This window comes from Pelodiscus sinensis, chromosome 2 (assembly GCF_052426305.1).
Source record: "Pelodiscus sinensis isolate ZL-2025 chromosome 2, ASM5242630v1, whole genome shotgun sequence".
Lineage (NCBI taxonomy): Eukaryota > Metazoa > Chordata > Testudines > Trionychidae > Pelodiscus > Pelodiscus sinensis.
This window is the reverse complement of record NC_143053.1, coordinates 155,430,314-155,454,552: the sequence shown is the minus strand read 5'-3', so window position 1 is coordinate 155,454,552 and position 24,239 is coordinate 155,430,314. Positions and strand designations below refer to the sequence as shown.

Here is a 24,239-nt window from a genome sequence, read left to right as displayed (position 1 = left end):
TTTGCTCAAAGATCTAACAAACATGCTGAAAAGCTTTCTTTCTTTCTGAGTATGTCTACACTACCACCCTAGTTCGAACTAGGGTGGTAATGTAGGCAACCGGAGTTGCAAATGAAGCCCGGGATTTGAATTTCCCGGGCTTCATTTGCATAAAGCTGGGCGCTGCCATTTTTAAATGTCCGCTAGTTCGGACTCCGTGCTCGCAGCTACACGTGGCATGGACTGTGTTGTGTTGTGTTGTGTTGGTGTTTCTTTCTTTCTTTCTTTCTTTCTTTCTTTCTTTCTTTCTTTCTTTCTTTCTTTCTTTCTTTCTTTCTTTCTTTCTTTCTTTCTTTCTTTCTTTCTTTCTTTCTTTCTTTCTTTCTTTCTTTCTTTCTTTCTTTCTTTCTTTCTTTCTTTCTTTCTTTCTTTCTTTCTTTCTTTCTTGTGCGTTTTACTGATTGCCAATAGTTAGTTAATGGAAAACACAGTTTGCAAAATTATGTCTGTCATATAAATGGCTTTTCTTCCGTATCATTTGCATAGTAAAACGGCCTACGAAAATATTACTTTACTTAGACATTTTACTCAGTGTAAATCACTAACAAACCAAAAAATGTGTGAATAATCCTATCAATATTTTTTAGCATTTTTAGAAGTGAAGACTGATGTGACATTCAGATTTATGCTGAAAAGTGATTTAAAAGTCCTCTACTTAAGGCTGGAATTGAAAACATTCATATTATAAAAATTAAAGTGGTAGCATTGTTAACATAGTGTTGACTTAATGGTTGCGTTCTTAGTATGGTGACCACCGATCTCCTATTTGACAGGACTGTCCTTTATGGTGACCACCTGGCCCTTATTTTTAGATGTGCTGAAATTCATTAAGTACCATTTTAAACATTACATTGAAGCTTATGAGACTGTACCATATGCTTGAGAGCAAGAGAAATGTACACACATGAGAAAAATACCTGCAGTGCAATAGAAAGAGATGTTTCCCTAAAACATCTTTTAAAACAAAGCTACCTTAACTTTCATGTGGTTTTTCCTTATTTCCAAAGGTGGTCACCCTAGTTCTTACCCAATTCCCTACTGGAGAATATTTTATTTGGAACGTTTGAAAGAGCAGCTCTTGATCACTGGAAGTATGTTTCTAAATCTAGTATATAAACAAATGTCTTGCTTTCTGGATAAATAGGGCTATGTGAAAGATGTGTTAAGAACCCCCTGTGATGTCAAGATGACTCTTGATTTTGTTATAATTTATAAATGTCCATTCAGATTGAAAAAAGAAATCCAAGCCTGATCTGATGAAATTATAATTTAGACTTGTCTACACACACAAAATTGGACCAGGGTATCTTAAACTGATTTTTTAAACCAATGTAGTTAAATCAGTGAAAAATCTTTTTCAGACAGTTATTTTGGGTTATGGGTGGATTATTTCAGATTAGTTTAACTCTTTTTAAAAAAAAATAGATTAAAAAAATGGAAATAAACTGTTCTTTAACTGAAATAAGTGTTTATAGATGAACTTGCTGTGATGTAACTAAAAATACCTTTTGTTAAACTGGTGCAAATCTGATTGTAGGCAAGGCCACTAGTGAACCTGTAAAAAGTGGAATTTACGAGTAACTTCACTGCCATTATATGAATAAAAACCTGAATTTGTAGAGCCTTAACATGTACCATGAGTTGAATTACAGTAGTTCTCCCTCTGTGAAGGAATTGATTGGACAAATCCACATCAATTCAACATACTATTAACTTATTATTCACGTACTGCTCAGTATATGTTTTATGCTATATGAAGTATAAATTCTCTAATATATAATTAGTATATATCAAGATCACCACTCAAACAGATATGGAATAGAAGAGGCAATGAAAAAAAAATATTGACCCAAATCACCCAAAATATGGGAGGATTTTTTATGAAGCAATGGCAAATTTGCTTTATGTAATTTTGACATTTCTGATTATTTAAGATAGCCTCAACCCGAACACCTAATTCTGGCCTATTTAAACTGGTGTTTTGGAGAAGGAAAGTAATTTCTGTTTAAGATAGTAGCGGTCTCTTTATGGTATATTCGGTTCATAGCTTTTGGGGATCTGTACTTCATAGCTTGTTTCCTGAGAAATTATCAACTTAATTGAAGAGTGCTAAAGTATGGGTCTTTCTCTTGATATATATTGCAGTGTGATCTGAAGTAGAAAGGAAAAAAAAATTGGATAATCTTTCATGAACAACATTTTTCTCCTACTTAGTTTAATTGTCTAAGCATTTGGATGATGAAAAAAAGTTGACGTGCTAATGAGTGTTCTAAGTCAGAATTTTATATAATGTACTGCAACTCCCATACACTGATTAAAAGAAGATCGCTTCTGAAAGATCACATAAGTTCTCTGCTATGACTGTTCCTTTGTTCAGTGAAATTCAGGTACCATGCCTCACATGCCTCTTCTGTGGAACCAAGAATGTGCACTGTACAGTTTGGAACGCTAGGTATTTGTATGGATTCCTCCCCTGGAGAGATGGAAGCATTAAGCTGCTCATTACTGCACTATGTGGGACTGATATATTTAGAGTAAAGTTTCACTTAAATATACTTTATACTGCAGAGTCTGCAGCAAAGGCCTCCTGGGAGCATGGCTGCTGGCTCTGCTCCTAGGTAGGAGGCTTCGCTGTACCAGCAAAGCTGCCTCCCTGGAAGCAAGGAAGAGCTTCACCGATAATATTAACCAACAAGCATCAGCTTATCAGGTTAATTGGTTAAATTCTGACGTCCCTGTTGCCCACAATTCAAGGATATTGATAAATTGTAAAGGGTTCAGAGAAGATCCATAAGAATGATTAAATGATGAGAAGCTATGCCTTATATTGGTAAACTCAAAGAGCTTGGGCTATTTATATTAACAAAGGGAAGGCTAAGTACTGGCTTGATTACAGTCCATGAGTATCTACATGGAAATACAAGTATTTAATAATAGGCACTCTAGAGTGGCAAGAACGATATCATACAATCTGTCTCTGGAAGTTGAAGCTAGACAAGTTTACATTGGAAATAAGGAGTACGTTTTGGAGCTGTCAGTCATGGTTAATATATACAGTTAATTCAAAACAAATGAACATTTTTTAACAAGTGTTAATCACAGCCCCTTACAGACAGGACTTGACAGTGGCCATATGGGGACGGAGGGATCAGTTGTATCAGTGAGCAGGAGGCAGCTGGGAGAAGAGACTCTGAAATATCCAAGCCAAACATGTAGATTATCAAAGTGTCTCCCAAATTCTCAGAGCTGCTGTCATGCCCTCTCCTCCTGTGTTAATTATTGACTAGGTTTGCATGAGAGAAGGGATGAGGGCAATTGCCAGTGGCCACGAGGAGGTGAAGCAAGGAAAGGGTGCTTTGGAGCCAGTGCTACAGGACTTCACTCATGTGGTAGCTAGGGATATAAAATCCCATTTAATGGGTCAACATATTGTTTAACCAGTTAACTGATTAAAGGGGAGAGAAGGCATATGGGTCACTCCAGCCTGGCTGGAATGGCTCCCTGGCCCACCGCTGTACTGGAGCGGCCGCATCACTGACAGTTTTTCAAATTTGATGTTTTTCTAAAAGGATATGCTCTTGGAATTATTACTTGTTTTCTAGAAGAAGTCAAGCTAGATGATCACAATTGTCCCTTCTGGCTTTGGAATCTAGGAATCTAGGAAAAATTAAAGTGATTCCTTACCTGTACTGGACAAGAGTCTGAAATTTATCTCACCATACAATGAACAAAGCTTTCCCTGTTTGTGCTTCTCTTTGGACCATACTGTAGTGAAACGAACGCCTTTAAAATTAGTCTTCTCCATTCCCAACTCTAAGGGTACGTCTAAACTACATTGCTCCATCAATGGAGCCATGTAGATTAGGCTGATCGGCAAAGGGAAATGAAGCCGCGATTTAAATAATCGTGGCTTCATTTAAATTTAAATGGCTGCCACGCTGAGCCGACAAACAGCTGATCAGCTGTTTGTCAGCTCAGCGCGCTAGTCTGCACGCTCCCCTTCCGACATGAAAGCCCTTTATTGACCTCCCCGGTAAACCTCATCCTACGAGGCATAACAGAGAGGTCGATAAAGGGCTTTCAGGTCGGCGTGGGAGCGTCCAGACTAGCACGCTGAGCCTAAAAATTTTTGAAAAATTGTCAGTGAGTGAATGTGTATAACCATTAAATGTTTTGGGGGGCCATTGGAAGGTAGTTATTTAATGTGGGAAACTGTGCCATAAAAACCGTAGAAATCATGAGCTTCAGGGGTAGTCGAGTTAGTCTGTACCGGATAAACTTAAAAAACAACAAATGGTCTGGTAGCACTTTATAGACTAACAAAACATGTAGATGGTATCATGAGCTTTCGTGGGCACAGCTGAATCATGGTGATTCGGATAGCAGGAGGCTGCAGGGAAGGACTGCAGTGAGGAGGCCTTGCACATATACTCAGATTTCTGTTTCACAGAGTTCACCATTCAGAGAACAGATGACCAATCTTTTTTATTTCAGTGTCATTCTTCATAATATGTCACAACGGAAGAGACTTCTGTTTGGGCAAAAATGATCACTTTGTGGTGAAGCTTGGGAATGACTCTGGCCAGAAGTAATATATCAATGCACAGTAGTAATGAGTGATTAACGGAGCAGCTTATGTGTTATAAAACATATGTGGAGAAACTTTCTAACATTTTGTTTGGCATGTCATTTAGAATTTTTTCCTCTCCTGTCTTCCCCGATTCCCCCCCTGCTCTCCCCCCCCCCCCCCCGCAAAAAAAGAAGAAAGCTCAGCTTTGATCTAGCTATTTTTGGTAGAGAAAATAGTTATAAAGGCCAGTCAGTGTATATCTGAAGGGGCAAACATTCTCTCTACTGTATAAATTTCTACATCATTAGTGGATGAGTCTTGGATATAGAATCAAATTTGGTGGACACTTACCTGCGTAGGAAAAAGGTATTTCTTCTGCATGACTCAGTGTCATTTTGCTTTCAGTTCCATTTATGAATAAAGCTTGCGGTGCAACCTATATATAACTAGAGAAGCAGTCCTTAAACCTTTGGGCAGGACCCCAAAGTGGGTTGCAGCCCCGTTTTAATGGGAGTGCAAGGGGTGTCATTAGACTTGCTTGGGCCCAGGGATGAAGACCAAGCCCCACTACCCAGGGCCAAAACCTGAGCACCACCTGCTGCGGCCTAAAGTCAAAGGCTTTAGCCAGGGGCGATGGGAATCATACTCTGGCTTCAGCTCCTGGTGGTGAGTGTCGTTTTATAGCCCCCCCATGTTCAGGGCTGAACCTTTAGGCTTTAGCTCTCCCTCCCCTGCCCCCGGGTGACATGGCAGGCTTCACTTTCTCTTCTGGGGCCTGTAATAATTTTGGTTGGGAGAAAAGTGTTGTGGTGGAATGAAGTTTGAGAACCCCTGAACTAGAGTATATGCTGAAGAGAAAGAGAAGTTAAATGAGGGCTGCCAATCACATGGTGAACAGCATTAAAAATTCAATGGAAAAAATTATACAAAAATGTTTCTGGATGAATTAACCAAATTAATCTTACTTGATTGACTTTCTCACAAGTTTATCAACATTACTTGTCTTTTCTTTCCTTGCAATGTATGATTTACACTTTGCAACTGTAGGATGTTACCTGAGTGATTTATCTCTTTTCTTTCTAAATAGCATTTAGAAAATTGTCCAAAAAACACGTGTGTCCAGGAGTCATAATAGATTTGTTTTTCTCCTCTTTTGCTTCTGTCAGCTCAGGAACATTATGTTAAATGAATGGGGTGAAAAAGTGTTACAGGAATATGATACAGACATATTAGGGTTATCTCTATTGCAAGTCTTTAGATGAGGAGGTTAGAGAAGAAAGAAAAGCCTCATTAAAATCATTTAAAGATGAGTAGTGTGTGTGTTTGGAACGTGACAGCCAGCAAGAGACAGAAGAGGTCATTGATGCTGAATGGGCAACAGCTTGTAATATATTTCAGAGCCTTAGAGGTGAATCTTGGCATTTAATAGACTTCTCAAGCTCCTTTGTTTCCTTATGGAACAAAAATGTAAGGAACGAGAAAGAGACAGCTAGATTGTGATATGCTAAGCTGTAAAGAGCTTCAAAAAGGTTACTTGTTTTGATAAGATTTTCTGGTGACTTTGCAGAGAGATTTTTAATTTTCTCCCCTTCCCCTCCAAAATAAGGCCTGGCTTTCATAAAGCATGGTTTTTTGATTAAACATGAGAAGTGTTATCACATCTTTTGAATCCAGAATTGAGTGGAGAAACATGTTACCGTGGAACTTCAGTCAAACCATTGCTTTAACAGCTTTGAAATCAAAGGCTAGGATTATGCTGTCTGATTAGCGGCAGGTTTCAGATATACTTTTCTTTTTGTGTGTGCGCGTTGGCTTTCAGCTCTCTTGCAAGGATCACTTGATAGCCTCAAGCACTTGAACTCTGTCTGAAGTTCCCATATTTTAAACTCAGTAGGGAAAAGGTAGCTTTTTGCTGACAACATGGTGTACCCTAGAGTATGAAGTTAATTGGATTGTGACTAGATTCCCCTTGGTTGGAATGCAACATTTTCACTTATTGAAAGTTCAAGTGTCAGTGAGGCGGGATAGTGCAAAGGCCTCTGTATATAAGATTTGTGAGCTCCAAATTAAACAATGTATAATCCAGTACATAGCATCATGAAAGAATGTACTGGAGAGCAAATGTCCTACTCTCTATTGATATCTTGTTGCAATAAATTTGTTTCAAATAGGGTGAGGCAGCAGTTCATGTTTTCCACTGAGTAAAATATTTTCTCTTAGGAGCCAGTGGGTCTCCCTAGATCAGGTGTGGACAATAATTTTTGATGGGGGGCCGCATTTGGTAAGTGTCAAGGGCCGCACTCTTCCATGGTATTAATGGAGGAGGTCTGGGGGTCTGGGACAGAGGTTGGGTGCAGAAGGGAGCTCAGGGTAGGGGACTGGGTTGCAGGAGAGAGTGTGGGGTCTGGCAGGGAGTTTGGGTAAAGGAGGCAGTTGTGACCTGGGTTAAGGGATCGGTGTGTAGTGTCCAGAAAGGGGGTATGAGTGCAGGAGAGGATTCTCCCCAGATGGAGGGGTATAGGTTCCAAGAGGGGGTTATGAGCTGAGGAAAAGGTGCGGGGGTTTGTGTGGTGACCTGGGTCAGGAGGGGTTTGTGACCTGGGACAGGGAATTGGGGTTCAGAGTCTGGGAGAGATGAAGAAGGTTTGGGTTGTGACCTAGGGCAGGAATTTAGGAGGTTCGTCGGAAGGTTGGAGGCACTTAACCTAGGCAGCTCCAGGCCAGCTGCCCAGTGGGTTCCTTAGGAGGGGTGCCTGCCATGCCTCCACATGCTGCTCAAAGTGGCCCTCTGTGCACCATGTGCCCCTTGCGGGAGGATCTCTGTGTGTTGCCTATGCCACAAGCATGGCTCAGGCAGCATCCATTGGCTGGAAACTGGCCAGTGGGAGCTGTGAGAATGTGCTGGGGGAGGTGTCAATATGTGAAGCTTTGCCCTCCCAGGGCACATGCTGCACAGAGAGCACATGGTTCTCTGTCAGCTGTGTTAAGCTGCTTTAAACATATTTTTTCCACCTCTGCCCTAGACAGTGGGGTTTGTCTGTAGATGCCGTTTCACTAAGCTGTTCCCATTCAAAACAATAAACATTGCTAGAGGAGAAGAGCAGTGTCTACCGAGAAACCTGAATACCCTGAAAGGCTCTTATAACAATGCAAAGCAGTGCTGTGCATGTGTACCTGGAATGTTTTTCCTGAATGTAGTATCTGTTTTAGATAGTTTCCATGGCACTTAGGTAGTAATGAATGCATAACTGTCATGTAATGTAGCATCAGATTAAATAGGCTTTATATACTGGCCTGTAGTAAAAATGTTTTCTTTGTCTACCATATGCATTACTTAAGGGTTAATTACAGTTAATTTCTCTTCCTAAACACATGCCCTTCAAAGTCATGGCTCCTGCCAGTTTATCCCAGTGGATAGCTTGATTCAGAAACCCACCACTATGTTTCCTTTGGCAGTGGTCATGAAGCATGACAGAAGTTACATTTGATTCTCCCAAGAGAGCCTCCTGTCAAGCTAAACTGACATTTGGCTGTTCTGATATTGTTACCTGATTCTTAGCCATCCTGCAAGCAGGATGGCTGGGAGTGATAAGCAGATACTGAACCTAAACAAAACAGTAGTAGTGACTGAATAAAGGGGGAGAGGGAGGGGAATCCCAACTCCAAACTGATATAAAGATGTTGAGGTGAGTTTACCACAACATTCTTAACTCCTTGCTTCTTTTGTTAAGTCAGAGTGGAAGGTAGAGTGTAAGCCTTGATTTTTGTACCAGTAACTATACCTAGCATTTATGTGGAGCAAACACTTCACAGATATTAGCTAATAAACCTTCACAGCGCTCCTGTGAGGCAGGTAACGAAGGAGTATCCCTGTCTTATAGCTGGCAAAGAGAGAGAGACGCGTCAAGCTACTTGGCCCAGGACATGCGGTAAGTCGCTGAAGGAGCCAAGTTTAGAGTTCAGGACCTCCTGACTCATACTGCAAGCACTCTGCTGCTTTTCTTGGTGCACGTTCGAGCATTTGTATTTGTTTTTCTTTATAAAGCTAGGGGATTTTCTTTCTTGGGAATCCTCCAGAACAGGCGCACGCTTTTTAAAACTCCTCCTTTCTCAAGGCCAGGTGTGATCTCTTTGGCCAAAGACAGCTTGAGAGGGCTCTTGCCAAACTCCATTTTTGTTGTTAGCCAAGTAAATTGATTGTGAGCAGTGTGAGGTATTCCTTCCTAGCAGTAACTCAGTGCACTTCTTCTATAGTGATGAAGCTTTTCACATACAGGGAAGCAAGAGCTCAGGACTAGGTCTAACATAGATCTCCAGCATGTCAGTGATGAACGTCGCTGTGAAGTTGGTTGTAGTAATGACCTACTTATAGCAAAAGAGCTATTACAATGTAGCCTTTGGTGGGATTTTGCCTTGAAAGATTCTGATGAATTTGTGCAGCACTTTAATCTTCAAAAATAGTCTAAGATTGGCATCACATGCTGGAGCAGGCTTACCTTGTTTAAATTTGGGAAGAACTTGGAAAGCATATTTGCCTTCAATCTCAATAATTGGTTCAGAACCCAGGCTTGTAGATGGCTGATGCACCCACAATATTGAAGCCGAAAAGCATCACAAGAAGTCGTCTATTGAACAAGGTGCTTCTGCTACAGACCCTACCATTTGCTATCTGACTCCTAGCCTCATCCCTGGTTCCTGACTTCAATCCAGCCCTGTTCCAGGCTCCTGCCCTATGCCTTTTTCTGGTCCCTAAACCCTGTCTCCCTGGTTTCTGACTACTCTTGTTCTGTCCCTCTGCTGTGGCTCTTTGGCTTTCAACTCAGGGTGAATGTTGGCTTTGGTGTCATTTTCCATACGTCCATGTTTCCAACTTTTGGTTCTGAAACCTACTTTCTGATTTCAGATCTGATCACCAAATTAGGCTGCCCTTTCCCCATTCACTGGTACAGGTAGGATCTCCCTGGTCCTGCACCCTTGGGACCTGAGCAGTCCCGAATCATGGAGTTTGCCAGATCAGAGGAGGTCAGGGCTCCTGTCAGCCCTGCTCTTCCACTTCCCCTGCTGCCCCCCGCATTGCCGGGACTGCATTCCCGTCTGGGGATGGGGCTGTGTCCCCCATCGCACTGGAAGCACCAGGCCCCGCTGTCTCTGGCCAGGGCTGTGCTCACTGCGCTGGGCCAGCCCTGACCCGAGATGCTCTTCTGGGTACTGTGGCGAACTCTGTGATTTGGGACCTCTTCCAGCCCAGGTGGGGCTGCATTCCCTGCTCTGCTCACTCAGCCAGGGCTATGCTCCTGGGTGCTGGTCCCACTGCCTGCAGCTCCAGTGAGGCTGCACGCCCCGCCACTAGCCCCAGCTGGGAGCTCTGCTCTCCACCACACCGGCTAAGCTTGCTGCTGCTGGGGCTGCACTCTCCACCGCCAGCTCAGCAGCCGGCTCTTAATACATTTAAAAGGCTGGTGAGGGGACCTGGTGCAAGCCAGGAATCAGCTGTCCCAGCTCTCGCTGTCTCCTCCTCCCCCACTGCATTTCTGCTTTTTAAATATATTGAGAGCTGCAGGCTCTTAATACATTTAAAAGGCAGAGGCTCAGCATCTGGGACTGGGCGGGAGCTGGGAATCAGCTGATGAAATGACCCTTAAATTCCTTAAATGCAAATTGTGAGATTTTATGTAACTGATGTATCTCTAATCAGAACCAAGAAAAGTGACCCGTATAGGTGTTCGTTTGAAAATAATTTCCCATTTAATAAAGGATACAGTATTAATATAAAGCAGAGATGGAAAAGAAGTGGCCATTCCAGTCTTGGTCTTTTTTCTATAAATTAGACAATTGGCACTTTTTCAGTCTTTAGGAAAGGTATGAGGGACAGTGGTTTCAACTTAAGCTGTTTATCAATTTATAGTTTTGAAAAACCAGTCAAGCCAGTAATACAAAGCCAATTTCTTTCAGCCTCCACTGCCTGTTAGTGAGGAACAAATGGGCTGATCCCCAATTCCTGTACAGTATCACAATGGCATTAAAATGACTGACTGTATACTCTGGCTCATACCCAAGAAGGTACTAGAGCATGTGCCTGAGTGCTTGCCTGAGCTGGTGTCTTTATGCTAAGGTTTAGTGTGCCTGGCCCTGGAACCACAGCTCTATATCTTACATGATTGTGGAAATGCAGAATTGCCTGCCAAATAGATCTCTTTCCAAAGAATTATGCTCCAGTGATTAAGCTTTTATTATTGTTGTCATGTTTCTTATCTTCAAGGATATGAAGATTAATCTTAAAAATATAAAGTGAGCATAAGCCAGTGCTGTGGTGTTTTCTACAGGGTGCAAATAGTCTGAAGCAGTCTAAGGGGTATGGACTTTGTTATATATTACAATGGGTCATTAATTTTGAAACCTAAATATGACAATTTCATTTTAGTAGACTAATATACTCTCTTCCCATAGTCCCAAACTGTCTTGCATGCTAATCCAGGTGCCAAAATCCCCAACTGTGCCCTGCCTGACTGCCAAAACCTCCAACTTCCCTCTTTCAACTTCTTTGATACAGATATTTGCTGTCCATGCAAAAATTGTTTGGCACATTGAAGCCTTGGATTGTGAAAACAAAGCGAATGTAGTTACGAACTAAATAACACAGGGACCACTGCACTCATTTTATGATTCATTTTTATATGTGAAGTAATTAAAAATCTGCATTTCAAATATTGTAATTGAACGTTGCTGCAGAATTTCTAGGTTGCAACACCCAGGGTATTGCGGAGTCGTAAACTCTTGCCGCACAATTTATGTCCCTCTTGTGATGGAGTGCACAAAGCCTTGCTATTAACTCAACAGATATTCTTCCAGCGACTTCCACTTTGGTTATTCTTTCAGTTGGGACTAATGCCCTAAAATGGCTTTACTTTTTCACTTGAGTGTTTATAGTGTTAGAGTACTAAGAACTACTAAGGCAAAGAGAGAGCTATCCTCAATTTAATTTATTGGATAATAGAGCATGTCACTATATACTACAGGCCGAAAGTGCTATACGAAATCCTACAATAGACTCTTTTACCCTCCTATTGTGTGGCAAACATTTTTATTTAACCCCACCCAGTTAGATGAAAGACCATGTCAACTGCTGTGGGATCCAAACCAAGACCCTCTGATGTCAAAGGGCTAATGCTCAGGCCATTGAGCCATTGCAGCCTTTTAATTTCCTTTGTTTTACTTCAACATAAATTTCAGAGCCCAAAGGGTCCAGAATTTTGAACTCTGATCCCCCTGACACCCTCCCCCACCTAGATGAGTAAAATCAGAAAGAGAGAAATGGGAAAGAGTTTCTGTTTTGTCTTGTTTAGAGGAGTGACATTGAAAAGGGCCCGTCCAAAGCAGTATAGCTTACGTTCAACAAAGCATTTTCCCAGTAAATGACATTCACTCTCTACCTCATTAACCTCACCTAAGAAAGAAATCCATCAATAATCAAAAGACTTCTGTCTTAGAAACAAAGCATATGTATTTTAGATCTGGTATGATTTATATTTTGAACAATCTTGAGGAGTAGAATGCACCCAACTTCTCGATATTGTGTGCTACATATTTCTGGTAATCAGAACATATATCAAGTCATGTGCATACATCAATAACCTAATGAAAGAAAGCTGAGAAATAAATCATTGAGGGGATGTAATAACTAAAAAAGTGACTCTCTTTCACAAGTAGCTAACTGTGAATGTGAGAACTAGGTGGAAAGTTGGATCATTTGTCCTGTTAGAATGAAATACATTTTATTTCCTAGCATTTTTAACTAGGGAAAAAATCTGGTAACCATTATGTCTTATTTCCTCAGTCAAGGGATATAAGCATTATAGTCAGATAACATGTAAATATAAATTTAGTTGTATGCTTTATAACTCCCCCAACTCTTCAAAGTATAGTGATCTTTCTTATTAGAGACATGAAGTAATGGCCTATCCAAAGCTCTTTTGAAGTCAACAGAGCTATTTCCATTGAGTTCATCGTGTTTGGATTAGGCTCTAAATGAGGTCAGTTAATAAAATGTTCTGTAACTGTCCCCGTTTTGGAGTTTTTTGCTTTTTATTGTATTTTTGACGGCTATTTAGATTTATGCATGCCCATCAAGTCCAGGATTAATGTTTCAACAGCATTGCTAATTCTCCCTCCTTGCCTGTCTGAAACTTTGGAAATTCAGTGTGATTTAGGGGAGGCTGCGTCAGGATTAAGATGTTGAAACTCCTATAATCTAATAGTGGCTTTGCTACTGCCTCATTATACATATTGTTTCTGTGGTGCGTTAGGTGGGTCCCAAATGTAGTTTTGTATTGGAACAGAAGTATAATTTGCAAACTTTGAAGACTGATTTGCACACTCTAGCAAACATTTGTAATTGTAATTGTATAAAATAATGCTAAACATTTCACATATTTCCATTCCCATTACAGTTGACAATAACAACATTCATCTGCAATGTGTCCCTTACAAACTATACAGTTCAGAAAGAAACCATGGGTATATCTTGACTTTAGAAAGGCTTTAGTAATGCACTGGAATAAATTGATCAGGGATGTTACGGAATCTCCATTATTGCGGATTTTTAAGAGCAGGTTAAATACACGCCTGTGAGGGATGATCTAGATAATACTTAGGCCTCCCATGAATGCAGAAGACTAGACTAGATGACATCGCAAGGTCCCTTCCAGTTTTATGATTCTACAGTATTACTTAACAGGATATTTTTGCTAGGTCAAGTGATAGAGGTCTATGTTTTGTGTATTGAAGAACCAAGGTTGTGTTGTTGGTAGGCTGCATATTTTATTAAGTGACAAGCTCTCTCTGTTAAGTTTGGAACTGTATCTTCTTAAAAATTGGATGTAATCATCTTTTTAACACACATGCTTAGGGAAAAATCCTCATGTGTTCCAGTATTTAGGGCTATGCCTTGACTTATGAAATGTATTCAGAAAACTCATTACATTGAATTGAATAGTTTTTTTAATTACTATGTATTCCATTACATGTGTAAAATTAGTATTTCTTTGAATTTATAAAAATATACCTCATGCATTAAGAATGCACAACATAACACAAATAGGTTGCCCATTAATACCTGTTAATTCCCCAATCTCAACTCATCCCCTCCAAAATGCATGGACGAAAAAGATGGGCAGACATTACAACACAGCATTATTGCATTATTTAATACTTTATAAAGTAATGGCCCAAACTCACAGCTAGTGTGAATTTGTGCTGCTCTATTCTAACAGTAGAGACTTTGGCCTGTGTATGTTTGTTTTCTCTTTTATTTAAACAATATATGATCAAGATGTGATATATTTTAATTTTAGTAAGTCAAAACTCTTTATTATAGTGTGATTTTTTTTTCCAGCAGTAATTTGTGATTCTTTTTTGTTAAAAACTATGAATATATTTATTAATATCCTAAAAGCGTTCAAAAGTAAATTTTTACTAACAAACCACACAGAAAACTATGGAAACCACATTCATTTTCTATTATTTCCTCATATCAATCAAGCTAGAGAACTCTGATCTATCCAGAGCCCTATTTGATTAAAAGTATTTAAAAAGTAAATTACAAAGACTGAAGTTGCAGGGGCAGTGTTGCTGTCTAGTGGCTACTTGCTGACATGTTTCCTGTCCTCCTTGTTGTCATTCGTGAGTATAACTCACCGTGTGCGTGCTGCTCCCCGTGGTGATGTGAGTGTAAATGTCACTGCTATCACGTCTCTTTTTCAATTTGATATGAAACAATCACATTCCACACACATCACATTATCATGCCACAAACAAAATCTTGACGTATCTTTAAAGTATAAGAGGAAGCTGCATACCAAATTTAGTGGTCCTAGCTCTTGCCATTTAGGAGTTCTTGGAACAAATGAACTCACAGGACAGACAGACCAATGCACATTTCTAAAATATATAGAAAGATGTAATATATTCATGTATATTTGGAACCTTATTAGTTACAAGTAAAAAGGGGAAAATCTAAGGTTTTATCTATTTCCAGAGAATGCTTTACTGTACACTTTGAAAAAATTGCATCACAAATGGCTCCCTTACGCTGATGCATCAGAGAGCAAGCATTAGTTTATCAGCATTATTAATTCATTTCCAATAGCTGATGTAGTCATGTTCTGCCTACAAGGGGAATGCATTGTTCTCCCCTGAAAGACTCTGGATTTAAATATGTATTCAGTAGATTTCACTAAATATAAATCAGATTTCGGAAGTTTGATGTTCAGTTTTTCTAATGACTTTAACACAGTAAAACTAATCTTATGTGGTAGGTTGTGGCTTTACTGTGCATCTTTGTGATTTGAGGCAATAGTTTGCGCAAAAGGATATACTGTAGTTGAAATGCAATCCCATGCAATCCTTTTTTATTGTGCTCCTGAAAAGCCATCAAATGCTATGATGAAGGAGGTGATTTAAGAACCTATATGGAATAGACTAATAGGCTTGGATTCCTTATGAGTGTGCAGGGCAGTTTAGAATTCTGTAGGCACAAACTAGGTTTTGATTTTAATAATTACTATTTCAAAGGCAAATAAAAAGTGAATGTTTCAAAATCTTCCAAAAGGTAGAGAAAGACATATACTTTTCAAAATGACTCTTCTGTTAGAAAAAGCTGATCTCAGCTTTATTTTATGATTTTTAAGAACATTTAGGCTGGTATTGGTAAAGGCCCTGGTTTTAAAGGGAGTTGGGTGCCTTATGCACTTGAAAGTCCCAGATGTAGTGTACAAATTTAAGACTTTAGCAGATTTAAAACAAATAAAACAAACACAAGTTTTTCTTCATGCAGCGCATAGTGAACTTGTGGAACTCCTTGCCAGAGGATGTTGTGAAGAGCAGGACATTAGTTAAAAAAGAACCAGATAAATTCATGGAGGTTAGGTCCATCAAGGGCTATTAGCAGGATGGGTAGAAATGGTGTCCCTATCCTCTGTTTGTCAGAGGCTGGAAATGGATCACAGGAAAGTGATCACTTGGTAATAACCTGTTCAGATCACTCCCTCTGGGGCATCTGGCATTGGCCACTGTCGTAAGATGGGATAGTGGGCTAGATGGCCTTTGGTCTGACCCCGTATGTCTGTTATTACGTTCTTATGACTTGCTTACACAAATATATGCATCTGGATGTAATTTATGGAAATTAGAGAAGAAGACCTTGATCATTCTCCTACCAATGTAATATTGTCCTATTAAGATATGAGAATGCAGCATTTAATTTATACTTTCTCCTTAACATTTGTCTTTTGTTTTCTCCTTGAAGTTGACATTTTGCCTAGTTGTGAGAGCTACAGTTCAGTAGTTTGGTAGGCTGAGACGAGCTAGAGTGTAAGTAATAAATAGTTAACACATCAGAGGAGTGACTGTATAGAGCTTCCTTTGTTTCAAATTTGATATCAGTCATGATATACTCCTGCATATCTGGTGGTGATTAGGCTGTTCTGTGCACACACTGCCCCACCCATCAATTTGTCCTAGTGATCATTTGGAACTTTGAAAAGGAGTGTACTGTAAAGTTTCTCTGACTTGTCTGAGAACAAACATCTCACAGATGATGAATGTTGACTGGTGCTTTTTAGTGTTATTCATTCAAAGGTCAGAAAAGATGAAAAATTTATTTGGATATTAAATCACGTAAGGTGATTTGTTCTGTTGACATCCTCCGTCATTGCACAGGCAAGTGTTACATTAACATGGGGAGAGAATATTCATTTTTTTATAGTTATTGTCACTTGGTCCATACTTACAGGCTTGGGGTGCTCTAGAAGGTACAGACAGAACTCTCAGCCCAGAAAGAAGTGGGGATATGGTAGCTTTAAGCTACCTTTGTTACCTTTGATCCTGGGCTATTCTAGAAGCCAAAGAGATCCCTGGAATAACTTTTTCAGTCCTGAGGATCTAGCTCAGGCCTTGTCTTACATGTTGGTGCGTGGGAGTAATGTGCTGTACAGGTCTGTGATTCTTGAATGTGTTGCATATTGATCAATGTAGATCCTGTTTCTGGTGCACTTTAATACAGTGCTGTTTGGAATAGTACTGTTTTAGGATACATCTAGACAGTGCATTATTTTGGAATAACAACAAAGAATGTGTCTACTCTATAAGCTGTTATTTTGAAATAATGTTGAGCTGGAAGACTTCTTACTCCGACTCATGGTAAGCCTCATTTCGTGAGGAGTAAGAGAAGTTGAAGGAGGAGTGCTCTTCCTTCCACTTCCTGCTGTATAGACAGTGCCAAAAACCAAATTAAGCTGTTTTGACTTCAACTACACAATTAACGTAGCTGAAGTTTCATAGCTTAATTCGACTTTAGCCCTGCTGTGTAGACGTACCTAAAGTGCACCAAAGAGCCTTTGGTGTGCGGCAGCAGAGTCTACCCAGACCAAAAGATGCTTTAGACATAACGCCTTATAATGTAGACAAGCCCTGAGTTATGGCAGCCTCTTGGAGCTACCCTAAAGATCAATAAGCTGCCTGAAATCTCTTCAGCATAGATTGCTATGAAGACATGCAATTCTTGACCACGGCCTTGCCCTCTATACCAATTTGCAAGGGGTTCCTCAGAGGGAACCTTTATGTCTTTTTCTGTTGGTGCCTGCACCAAGAGAATCCACCTCAAATTGGAAATTGGATTTTTAGGACTTTTCTATACTATATCAGCCCCTTTACATGACATAAAGTGGTTGGAGCATGAGGGGAATGTTAGCCTGATCTACCTTCCTTCCAATTTGTCCCAAATGCTATTCCTTTTGTGCCCCGTGTCACTTGTTCTTTAATTCAGTTTATCTCCATCTCTTTCTTTTCTTTTACTTTTTGGTCTTTCTAAAATGCCCATGTAAAAGGAATACTGGAAGACAGACGATCTGTTTGTTTAGTTCGCTTTCTTTACATTGTTAGTATTTTTTTGAGGGCTGGAAATAACTTGGTGCTTACTTGCTTGTTACCCTTGTTAAGTTTTAATAGTAATGCTACCTGTGGAGCAAAGATTTAGGAGTATTACATAATACTTTTGCGCAAAATCTTGCCGCCTGTCTACACTGGCCGCGAGTATTTGCGCAAGAACACTGACTTTGTAATGTACAAAATCAGTGGTTCTTGCGCAAATACTCTGATGCTCCCGCTCAGGGATAAGCCCTCTTGTGCAAGTATTCTTGCGCAAGAGGGCCAGTGTAGACAGCAACGTTAATTTCTTGCGCAAGAAAGCCCGATGGCTAAAATGGCCATCAGCGCTTTCTTGCACAAGAAAGCATCTACACTGGCACGGATGCTTTTGTGCAAAGGCACATGCCAGTATAGATGCTCTCTTGCGCAAATACTTTTAATGGAAAAACTTTTCCGTTATAAGTATTTGCATAAAATCATGCCAGTCTAGACTCAGCCTCAAGTATTAAGTCCAGCAGTTCTATTGAATATATACTGTATCTTTTTTTTCTCCTTTCTTGGCCTACGTCTGGCAGTGAAAGGATAACAATACTACTTTACACTTAGATGACACTTTCTTTCCAAAGGTCTCAAACCTGAACAATTCTTCAGGAGTATTTTCGCCTTCCATGGATTCCAGTGGGTGTTTGGAGTACACAGAGGGATATAGTGGATCAAAGAAGTCAGGAAGTAGATACTTGATCATATATCAATAAGTTCTTAGGTCATCCATTATATTTCTTTGCTTCAAAGCATGATGTACATATTGGATCAAGTGCTACATTTATTACTGCTATAGGCACTTACATATAGCCATTACAAATCAATATCTCAAGTATAAGCGGCGAGGAGTCCTGTGGCACCTTATAGACTAACTGAAGTGTAGGAGCATAAGCTTTCGTGGGCAAAGACCCACTTCGTCAGATGCATGGGTCTTTGCCCACGAAAGCTTATGCTCCTACACTTCAGTTAGTCTATAAGGTGCCACAGGACTCCTCGCCCCTTTTGCAGATTCAGACTAACACGGCTACCCCTCTGATATATTTCAAGTATGTTGTTCCTAAAGAAGGAATACTGTTAATGTGTAATTTGAGATACTCCATAAATGTAAATATTTATTATTGCATTGTATTCAAATAACCTTCATATTTAATATGTGATACTGTCGTATATAATTATACTTTACATTAAGCATTTCCTGGACCTAGTGCAGGGGTGTCCAAACTTTTTTCAAAGAGGGCCAGATTTGATGAAGTGAACATGCGCGAGGGCCAACCATTTTGCCTGACATTCTTTGAACCATTAAAATTAAATGCAAATTAACTATTTTATGCAAAGTTTATTGCAAACGGCATACTTTTCATTTCGTCACATGAATGACAAATCTAAACAGGTGTTAAATCACTCTGCCTTTCATATCTGAAGGCCAGATGAAAAAAAAAAATCCAGGAAGCTGAAATATATGTCAGGAATATTGTAAAGTACATTACATATTATTGGTAATAAAGATTGTCTGTCAACTTTTAAGTTCAAAAAATATGAACAGGAACATAACACCAAGTATACATGTTGTGTCCAAATATATTTATAACTGATTTAGACCAACTGACATTAACTGAGATTTTACAATGTATTCATCTCAATACATATGGATTCGTTGGGGGCCATAAAAGATAGATATTGCCAAATTACCTGTGGGGCCGTATTAAACTGGAACACGGGCCGCAATTGGCCCGCGGGCCGGACTTTGGACATGCCTGACCTAGTGCAATTGGATTTCATGGTGCTGCAGATTTGAAAGAAAATATTTATGGGAGAAGCTACTTGATTTGCCTGTAATGTTATATGTCTCTTTTGCTTCTGTTAAAATAAACATCTAGGAGAATAAGTTTATTTATCCTGGAAAAAAATAATCATTTTAGCTTCTGCTGAACAGTTCGATGAAGACCCAGTCTTGTATTTATGAGGATTTTTTTCGTTACATCATTGTGAAAAAATAGTTCTCTAATATATGAATGATTAGATGCAGAAGTTAGATTGTGAAGAAAAATCATTGTTAAACACAAATATGATAATTAGCAAAAAAGGAAAATTGTGACAAACCCAGTGTGAAAAAAATGATATAGTTAAACATTAGAAAAGTTCCCTTCTTTAAATGCCAATTGTATATATTTCTGAAATTTGGTTAAGTGGTACTTAACAGTCAGGATCCGTGCCATTATTTAGCTTTTATTTTACTATAACATAATCAAAATACAGCTCTGTGTACTACTAGGTCTCAAAGTAATTTTTAAAAGATAGTATCATACGTGAATTTTATGGTATTGATTCAGTCTAACCTCAGAAGAATTAAAACTGAATTGACAGATGTCTTCTGATGGTGATGATCTGTGAACTATCCCAACTCCTTAGCTAGTTATTTAAAATAAAGTTATACTCTGAAGTGTAACTCTCTTTGTGGGAAAAGGTGTTCCATATTTATTATGTATCAGACCAGGTCTACCATAGACCTGAAAAGGTATGTAGCTCCAGCTATGTAAAATATGCAGCAGGAGTCAGCTTACCTTAAGCAGAGCTTGGTTCCATCTTCAGGCTGTGTCCAGACTCAAGGTTTTTTTTGAAAAAAGTAGCCTTTTTTCGAAAAAACTTCACTTGCATCTAGACTACAGCCGCGTTCTTTCGAAATTAAATCGAAAACGCGGCTTTTCTTTCGACGGTGGTAAACCTAATTTCACGAGGAAGAACACCTTTTTTCGAAAGTGTTCTTTTGAAAAAAGGCGTTCTTGAATGCAAACAGGGCGTTTTCGAAAGAGAGTATCCAGACTGCCTGGGTGCTTTCTTTCGAAAAAGCGGCTTGCTTTTTCGAAAGTACTGGTTGCAGTCTAGACGCTCTTTTTCGAAAGAGGCTTTTTCAAAAGATACTTTCGAAAAAGCCTCTTTCGAAAGAGGCTTGCAGTCTAGACGTAGCCAGAGAGAGGCCAATGGGAGAAAATGCTCCTCCCAGCTTCCTTTACTCCTGGTGATTTCAAGGAGTACTGGAAGCTGCTCTCTCAGCATTCGATTTAGGGTGGTCTTAATTAGACCCACTAAATCGAATGCCAGAAGATCAATCTCCAATGTGGCACATGAAGACATGGACTTAGTGACTTAAAGTTAAGAGTTATCATGACAAACTCAAACCAGAATCTGACCGTTGAACAGTGTTCATTCTGCCTCATGCCTCATCACCAATTTATAAACATTCTGCAATCAAGTCTTAATAGACATCTTTGATGATGATGCATTACTCAGGCTGAAATCCATTCACTCTTCCATAGCTATCTTGTGTGGGGAGGCCTGGGAGTTAAAATTTTGGTTCTGACAGTAAAATAAACAGATACTTAGATTAATAAAGCACCGTTTTTGCAGGTTTCTTTGATGTCATTGTGTTCTGGAAATTTACTAACTTGATGATGTTTGTTTGTTGGAAAGGTTATTAAAAGAGTCTTTATTCTGGGAAGGATAAAACTGGGAGGGATACAAAGGTAAGGAAATGATCAGAAATGCCAGAACTGAGAGAAAATGAAGAAGAGGGGTGGTAGGGTAGAGTGTGGGGGGGTGAAAACTCCTGTAACTATTTACAGTTGTTAATTTACAGTATTAGCAAAATAAAGAATGAAATTGTTATTTTCTGTCTTTTAAGTGAAAACCAGATAGCAGTATCTCCTTGTACTGGTGTCATCAGCATAGCTGGTAATAATTAACCTGATGACCAGTTTCCCTTGAGCCCCAGTGACTGCCTGTAGAATAAGATCATGACAAGCAGAAAGGGTAGCTATGGTTTCCTTTCAGTAACAAATTGCCCTTTTTGAAACTTCATCCAATAAGCTAACCACTGATTGAAGGCGAAAAAGCCAATTTGTGTTTAGAAATCCATTTTGCTGGCAACATTATTGCCACATTTCAGTTTTTTATTTTCGGTGATGTGTTTTCTGGGCTTGTGTCTGGTGTACAGAGAAAGCATTAAATTCTACAGCTGGTCTGGTTTAAAATGGCACGTTTCAGAAAAAGAAAAGAATAAATCTTCATGGTTATCTTGGGCATTCATTATCTGAGTTCACTGTTTTTGTTCTCATAGCTACCCTTTTTATCCATCTATCTTACATATTTACTTGGCTCCATTGGTGTAGTATCTAATCACCAAACAGTCTTCAGTACCTTTGTCTGCACCCATTCTTGTGAAATAGGGTAGTGCTATTATCTTCATTTTACAGGTGGTGATGTGTGGCACAGAGAGATTAAATGGCGTGCCCAGGATCACAGTGGAGATCTGGAATGGAACAAAGAATTTAACCTCTAATTTTTCCATCCCACATTACAATCACCAAATCATCCTGCTCTCTTCATAAGAGACAGGTCATCCATTGCGCAAAAGTATTAAAAATAGTGCAGAATAAGGAACATAGAATACCTATCTTTTCACATTTAGAAGAGCCATCATGTTGCAATGCACCATAGAAAGAATAAATAAAGAATATATCTGGTGAATAGAATCATAAATCAATGAATGGTACTAAAATGAATATCTCACATTTATTTGGGTCCCTTTATTTGAAAGGATCCCAAAGCACTTTGTGAATTAGATGTTTCACACTATTCATTGCACTTTTGTGCTGGAAAGGGGCAGGTGTTGACAATGTACAAACTATAAAGTGCAAAAGAATACTGTGCCCCATTGAAATTAAATGAGTAGTTTAGGTACACAGATTTTTATTATCAAAGTGGGAATTTGCTCAGAAAAAAGGAGTTACTATATATTGTATACTATACAGAATACATCTGAGGAAACAGTATGCTAGTGTTTGAAATGTTAAAAGATCTGCAAATCTAGTAGTCTTAAAAGAAATTTTATATTTTGAAATTGGTTTATGCCACTGCAAGGAGAGCACTGCAAAACCAATGTAATTTAAAGGTTTGATGTAAACTAACATGAAAACATATTATTGTAAGAGTGGCCGAGAATTTTTCAGTTACTAGTACATAAGCAATTCCATTCTAACCTCAGATTTCAACCACTTATGTATTGCTTAATTTTTGCAGGCCTGGTATTTTCCTGAATGTGGATTTTTCTGTGGCAAATTGTACAGGGAGGGGGAGGGGAACCACCCTTTTTCACTGTTGTTTCAAAAAAAGGTTGCAAAATTTATTTTTAACAGCTATGGGAAAGAAGTTGAAATATGGCTCGATGGCATTCCTTGTTGAAGATCAGAGCCACTGGTCTGGTGAGAACTGGTTTTGATCTGGTAGAGTTGTGACCCATTGAAAATTGCAATATGTGCATTGGAAGAAGACTTTGCAGAGAAATTTCTATCTAATGGTAAACTGTGCATCTAAAGCAGGCTGTGTAGTACATGAACTTATGGCTAACTTGTATGTACAGTTGAAAGATTAAGGCTGATAGGGAAAGTGTGCTTGGGTACAGCCTTGAACAAGTCCGAAGAGCCATTGCATCCCAAGTGTCCTGATGAGAGGTGTGTGTGTGTGTGTGTATGTGTGTGTGTGTGTGTGTGTGTGTGTGTGTGTGTGTGTGTGTGTTACTTGAGGCCTGGCTGTTGAATGGTGCGTGCGTGCGTGTGTGTATGCACAAAGCCAAAGCTATGCTTGCTTCCAGCCACTTGCTTGGAAGATAGCATACCCAGAGATTAGAGACTGTGCTTTGAAGCAGACTGAAGATCCGCATAGGTCTGTCCTGCCAGGACAACAGATGCATGGAGATGTAGTCTTACTTCTGTGCTGTCTCAGTAAGATAAGGATGTGACATAGGTTTTAATGGATTCAAAAGGAAAGCTTAAGCTTGTTGGAAAACTGGTATATTGTATTGATATAGAAATGGTATGTAGGCATGTACCTAAAGACTCATGAAAATGCATATACTGTAGAGATGGGCAGAGTTAAGGTTGTGTACACAATCTTTACCTTATCGTTCTCTGTTTTAATGATCAGCTATGCACGTATCATCATGGGGTCTTACTTCATCATTGGGGTTCTTGGAACTACAACAACATAAAAATACATATTTTTATGATGAAAAAAATCCCTGAATCGTTGCTTTGAGCTGTGCCAATCTGGGGTTTCTAGTGATATTAGATGAAATCAAGCTTTTAGAGATCTCTTTGTGGATTCAATACTAACATCAAGTTTTCCTCTTTTTTTGCCAGGAGAGGCAAGAAGCACAGTATAATTCTGAGAACCCAGCTGTCAGTGAGAGTCCACGCCTGCATTGGTAAGTGAGGTTCTAAAACAGAGAGTACTCTGGGAACCAAGTTTTAAGAATATATGAGAGGGTTGAGCAAAAAAAAACTCTCCCACTGATTTCAGTGGGATTATTGTAGGTATAAAGTGAAGAGGGGTCTGCGTTCATTAATAATTAGGGATTTATCCTTAGGAAAAATCAAAGTGACAAGGCATTGGGGTAACAGCTGACATTACTTAATCTGGACAGCTGTTTCTAAAACCTGATTTGAAACATATCAAGGGATCTGTATTAATGTTACTAATATAAAGATCCTGTATTTTCAGTATTTACAAGTCAAATATTGTCTTTTGAACTCTGGATAAAGATAGCTGTATCTAAACCTTTAATCATTTGAGGAATTGACCCAGGAGCAAGCTAGAACAAAAGGCTTAATTT

The 24,239-nt window shown here is 39.3% G+C and overlaps 1 protein-coding gene across 10 annotated transcripts in view; it reads left to right on the top strand.

The window, feature by feature from the left end:
- The window catches only part of FHOD3 (formin homology 2 domain containing 3), a 592,306-nt gene that overhangs the window by 75,413 nt on the left and 492,654 nt on the right, over positions 1–24,239 (top strand). For all 10 annotated transcript variants that reach the window (XM_075921655.2, XM_075921653.2, XM_075921652.2 and 7 more), the window contains exon 3: positions 23,767–23,831. In XM_075921655.2, coding sequence (XP_075777770.2) covers positions 23,767–23,831 — 65 coding nt within the window. The remainder of the gene's footprint in view (positions 1–23,766; positions 23,832–24,239) is intronic.